This window comes from Pelobates fuscus, chromosome 4 (assembly GCF_036172605.1).
Source record: "Pelobates fuscus isolate aPelFus1 chromosome 4, aPelFus1.pri, whole genome shotgun sequence".
NCBI classification, from domain to species: Eukaryota; Metazoa; Chordata; class Amphibia; order Anura; family Pelobatidae; genus Pelobates; species Pelobates fuscus.
This window is the reverse complement of record NC_086320.1, coordinates 270,387,722-270,393,721: the sequence shown is the minus strand read 5'-3', so window position 1 is coordinate 270,393,721 and position 6,000 is coordinate 270,387,722. Positions and strand designations below refer to the sequence as shown.

The 6,000-nt window shown below is 32.7% G+C and overlaps 1 protein-coding gene across 1 annotated transcript in view; it reads right to left on the bottom strand.

The window, feature by feature from the left end:
- Nucleotides 1-2,573: 2,573 nt before the first annotated feature.
- LARS2 (leucyl-tRNA synthetase 2, mitochondrial) overlaps nucleotides 2,574-6,000 on the bottom strand; it is a 270,655-nt gene continuing 267,228 nt past the window's right edge. Inside the window, exons 20-22 of the mRNA XM_063452103.1 lie at nucleotides 5,184-5,311; nucleotides 3,058-4,039; nucleotides 2,574-3,026 (exon numbers count right to left, since the gene is read on the bottom strand). Coding sequence (XP_063308173.1) covers nucleotides 3,863-4,039; nucleotides 5,184-5,311 — 305 coding nt within the window. The 3' untranslated portion in view covers nucleotides 2,574-3,026; nucleotides 3,058-3,862. The remainder of the gene's footprint in view (nucleotides 3,027-3,057; nucleotides 4,040-5,183; nucleotides 5,312-6,000) is intronic.

The following is a 6,000-nucleotide window of genomic DNA, read 5'->3' as shown; positions in this document are numbered from 1 at the left end:
TGCTTAATTAGTAAGACCATTTGCATAATCTTACTAAGTATGTGTATAATTCCACTGCATTATATTAGCTTTTCCATATATGAAAAATCTAATCTTTAGATTTAACATCGTGTCCCTTCCTTTTTAGTCCCATCTTCCTAAAGAATAGTGAAGGAGAGAGAAAAAAGAAAACCCTTTCTTTCTTTCTTCTTTTCTTAAATAATAAAATCAAGAAATTAAATATAAATCTGTCTTTTAACCTAGCCTCTCCTTATTATACTATAGTTAGTTTGATTAACAATTCAAGTTGTTATGAAATTTTGAGATTATTAAGACAAATGCTTTTATGGGAAGGTTCTGTAATTCTTTCTCTTGGGAGAGAGAGAGGAAAAAAAACCACAACCAAAAAAATGTAAGTTCTTATGGAAACCATCCTTGGTTTTGCTATGTTAAATATTCCACCTTTTCATTTCTTTTGCTTGCATTGGGTCCATCTAATTGTGCATTCTGCCTTCGTAATTTATTATTAGTTTGGTTGGGAAGCCCCATTGATAATTTATCTTTTTTGTCTAAGAATTGTTGTTCCATGAAGTCACTTTGAAATTTATTTAATAGATCCGCTTGTTTAGAGAGTTTTTGACTTATGCTAGTTACTTAATTTCTCAGTTCCAACATGTTCAGATCCAAATCTTTTTTTATTTTTTTGTAAAGTTCATCCATCATAGAGATTAAGGAATCTTGAGAAAGGGGCGGACTAGTCACATGATCTTCTTCTTGTGATTTCTCTTCTGAGAGAATTGATTGATCTTTATTTAGTTCAAATGATTTTCCCTGAGTTGATTTACTTAGTTCTGGAGCTTTAGGAGAACAAAACAGATTTATAGATTTGTTTTTGTCAGGCATTAAGGATTTTTCATTTTGGGGAGCTACTTCCCCTCCCTTCCCCCATTTTTTTCTCTTCTTTTCTTTCCCTTTCTCTTCTTCCTTTCCCCTTTTCTTATCTTTACCTCCTTCTCTCCTTTTTTTCCCTTTCCCTTTTTTTTGAAAAATCTATTATATCATAGAATTTGCCGTTTAGAGGATATTCCAATATTTAGAGCATTCCTGGTTAGAACCATGCGATTAAGTACTAAATAAGATCTTTTGTATTTCCAAATTAGCTTCTAATTCTTATAGTTTTGTTTCTTTTTTTCTCCCTTTCTTTTTTTCGCTCCATTTTCCTCCCTCCTCTTCTTTCTTCTCTTTAATTTCTCCTCTCCCTCTCTTCTCCTCCTTTCTTTTTTCTCAAACTCTCTCCCTTTTTAAGGGCTTTTAATTAATTGTACATACATAATTTGTACATATACAAAATGTGTACAATGGTATTTATGCGTTTAAGTGAGCAATTGCATTAAATGGGCTATTCAGGTTATAGAAGCTATTTACAATAATCTATACAGTGCTTCTTAATGTCGCTCTGTGAAATCAGAGTTTCCTTATTCTTTATAAGACTTTGTGAAGCTTTTCCATTGGCGTCTTGCCACTAAGTCTCCATGCATATTGCATAGAGATTGCTTTATAGGGGCATTTTATATTACATGTGTACTGTCCCAGAAGAGAAGTCTGGATTACCTACCAGTAAATGTAAAGGTAAAATGGCAAGTGGTCATAAATGACAAAATACCTTGATATATCTAGTCAATATTACCACCTCCATGAGTAAAGGGCTCCTTAATTAGTATCTGCATTTGGTTAGGTTGAGTTGTAGATGTGATATGTAAAGGGAGTCCCCCCCCCCCCAGTCTAAGCTAATTAGAGCAGAATCTATGGATTTTTTAAATGTATTTATTAAGAGTTACAACATCCTGGAAATTGATTAATATAATTGAATTCTTACTTTGGACGAATTTAAAAAGGATAAAATATGAAATATTTTTTTCTCTATCTCCATGTGCTTCCTTCAACTTTTTTTTCTATTAAGTACATTGAATTGCAATTTCTGTTGGTTTTCTTATATTTGCACCTCATATCACAACATTCAACATTTTAAAAACTCTACCATATGTAGCTTTTTTTTATATGCAAACCTATGTATCTTGTCTGTCCTTTTCTGAAGATATCTCTCGATCTTTATAATTTTTTTTCCACAAATTTTACTCATCTTCCTTTTATCATACAATACTCAGATGGTCCATGCCATACAATTTGCATTCATTCTATAATTTCATTATTTACTTAAATGCTAACACTTAATGAGGAACGGGAATACAAGCAGTGCAAATAATTACATTTTATGAAAATAGTGAAACCATTTTTTACAACTTGGCAACAACAAAGTCCCTGATGGAAAAGAAATGAAGCTATTAATGTGTATTTCTTTTATAAGCTTTTCACATTATGCACGCATTGTTTGAAAACAGAACTACAAGAAATTGGTTCTTTTAGGTAATATACAGAACGTTCACTTGTGAAAAGATCTATACAGGAAGACCGATAAGAGACTGATTATGTGATCAATATTGTCAGAAAATCAATGCCGAACTTCCATCATTTTAGCAATGTTTAATCTTGAAATTCTTGATGCACATGCCTTAAAGGACATCATTTAAAAATAAAAAAAACAATTACATTTCTGAATTCTTTTAAGAAAATTACAACTATATTATAGGATGACTTGTTTCAAACAATGCTGGCCTGCATAGCATACTTTATGATCACAATTGTAATGTTCGACTCAAGTTAACAAAGTAGCAGTGTACATTTCTTCTCTATCTTGCCATTTTCCCAATGTTTCTATGATCTTGTGTTAGATTAAAAAAATATCTGTCTCTAAAAAAACAAAACATTACATTATGTTGGGACTATATTTATTCCTTTTGGTGTATGATAAACTACAGACTAGTCTAATGATATAAACTAAGTTGTACTGTGAAAGGGACTGGGTTCAGGCCATTATGTTAAATTCAAATATTGTTGAGATACCATTTTGAATGCTAGAGGGGAAAAGCAAGGCATGAATCCTTTTGTTTAGATGGGTAAAGGTGTATTAGGGAAAGTGTTGTATCCTGCTCTGCTAGCTCTTTGTGCACCAGTAGTTACCGGCACTAGATATGTATTTTCATTGTGATGTTATTTGGTAATTTTTTCAAGTATTTTTTTAATACATGGATTCTTTGATGCAATACAGTGAAGCAGGCAGACAGGCTCAACAATGTTTTTTTGGCCCTGTGGGGGTCCTTGTCAATCCTTGATTTTAAAGTTCGACAGACACTTAATGATTGACAAGTGTTAGAGTACATGGATGAATAACCTGACCTCCTTTATCATATCAGGGAAAGTATTGTATCCTTTAGTTTTTCTCTACATGTTTCTCAATGATTATGCATTGTTTGTTTGGCTTACTATTAAATTTTTTTTAAATTGTATTTATAAGTATTTTTAAGAACAAGAGCAGAATCCTCACTTGTAAGTCGAAAAACTCAAATGTATCTAGTATAGGTAAGGGTTGTCTGCAGACTGCTTTCAGCACAGTTCTGAAATCGTTCACAGTGAATTTTTTTTCAGGCAGATGTGTCAACATCCTTAGTGGCAAGAAATACATCAGGAAAAGCCCATTAATGAGAGTACAACACTATACACACATTTGCCTTGTCTGTACTTTCAAGCATTTCATTAGCTTCTCAGAAACAAAATCATTTTCTGTAATAAAACATTCTGGATATGACTGTTTGTTCGCAATTTCCATTACGTTTTATAATATCTTCAATAAGCCCTGTGCATACAGTGTGTGTGTTTAGAAGTGTAGATTCTTCATTTTCCCAGCACCAATTTCGTTTGAGTAATTTAGCATCACGCTTAACACAGCTTATTATTACTACAGTTCCTCCCACATGCTGAAGCTTTATTATTCTACAAGGAAACTGATTAGGGCTGTCCGTGGAGAGAGGAATACTTTTTTAATAATGCGCCCTTTAAGGTGTGCCTCTCCAAGGGCACTCTGAAGCACCAGGTCTTGCACAGTCTTCAAATCCTGGGATTCGTTGTAAGGTATAGCAACTGTACCATAGGATTTGTTGTTAACCTACAGAAAAAGCAACATACATTTTCTTAGTGAGTACAATATTTGCTTCCATCACAAATTCAGTTTGGTTACACATTTTAAGAATGACTCTCTAAAGTCTAAACAGTGCACATTCCACTCATATATGACATGCACCTCAATCCCAAAATGCAGTGCCACATGCACTGGTAGAACCAGCTGTGCATATTCAGCAATGCAGTATTTTTTATACTGCTAAAACACTTTGTTCTACTGGTAAAGGGAGACAACTTACAGACATAAACTAAAATCTTTAATTTAGTAGTGGAAGTGTGGACAATGCTTCAAACGGTTTGACTACTAACAGTAGATGGTCCCGTTGCACTCCTGGCACCATAACCAATACAGCTGTAGTTGTTATTGTGATTGGAGTGTGCCTTTAAATATATTGAGTAGATATATTCTAATAAAGATGCAGGGAGCGTGATCTATCTTACAGTGTAATCTTTAGTGAGAAATGATCAATGCAACTTTCTATTTGAGTTCATATAACATTAAGAAACAGAAAGGAGTAATCATGTAGTTATTAGCTATCACATTTATATGTTAATATTTAAATTGGCATACCATAATTATTGGTTTCATATAAGAGGTAGAAGGTACAAATGAGAGATTTTCCACTTCAATATACTAAGGATCAAATTTGGCTTTTGATGAATTTGCAATTTCCATACATGTAATCCACATATCTGCTGACCTTATTTTCAAATGAAATTTTAATAGCAAAGCATCAGTTAGTTTTATGAAATCGTTATACAACAATCTGTAGACTCAACCATTTGGAACTTCAGTGGAAATCCTGTAGAGGCAGTTATTTATTTTGCAGATAGGTAAAATATGTCTATATTGAGTTGTAATAAATGAAAACTTGTCTATTCTAGGTACACTAGGCCCTGGCTTCCAATGGACAAAAGACGGGGTATCTTATTGTCTCCTCAATATATTATCCATATGTCAAATGTATCAAATTAATAATTACATTGAACAAATACTTCAAATCCCACAATTATTGCCTAAAACACAATAATTTTTCAACTGGATATTGTCTTATAATAATGAAATGTTAACAAATAAATAGTACTAACAAAAAAAACATACTACAGTGTTATGTATGGTAAATTCTTACCAATACAGATACAGCCACAGTGTCAGGCACGCGAAGATACTCGGGGTCAACAGTAGGCCATGGTTGAAGGAGGACATCAGCATCCCAATTGTACTGTGTACACAGTTTATGCTGCACATGTGCCATGCCTATAGATGTAGATGGAAAAAATTGGACCAGACATATACTTTAATCATATCCATTTCTAATATAAGAATACTTCAAAGCTAAATGTATTTAATACCGCTCTACTAACTGTTTAACCCCTTAAGGACTGGACTGTTTTTGCGATGTTGTACATTTGCGACCAGGCCTCTTTTTACACTTTTGTGGTGTTTGTGTTTAGCTGTAATTTTCCGCGCTCTCATTTACTGTTCCTATACAAATTTATATATTGTTTTTTTCAGGACAAAAAAGGCTTTCTTTACATACCATTATTTATATAATCTCATGTAATTTAATTTAAAAAAAAAAAAAAATATGATGAAAAATTGAAAAAAATACATGTTTTTTGACTTTTACTTGAAAAATATTTTACTTATCTACAAAAGCGAATAAAAAAAACTGCTAAATAGATTCAAAATGTTGTCCTGAGTTTTCAATTACCCAGTGTTTACATGCTTTTTTGCAAGTTATAGGGCTATAGGTACAAATAGGATATTGCGGTTTCAAAACATACATTTTTTCAAATTTATCAAAAGTGACATTGTAACACTATTATCTGTCATAAATCTCTGAATAACACCCCACATGTACATATTTTTTTAAAGTAGACAACCCAGGGTATTCAATATGGGGTATGTCCAGTTTTTTTAGTAGCCACCTAGTCGCAAACACT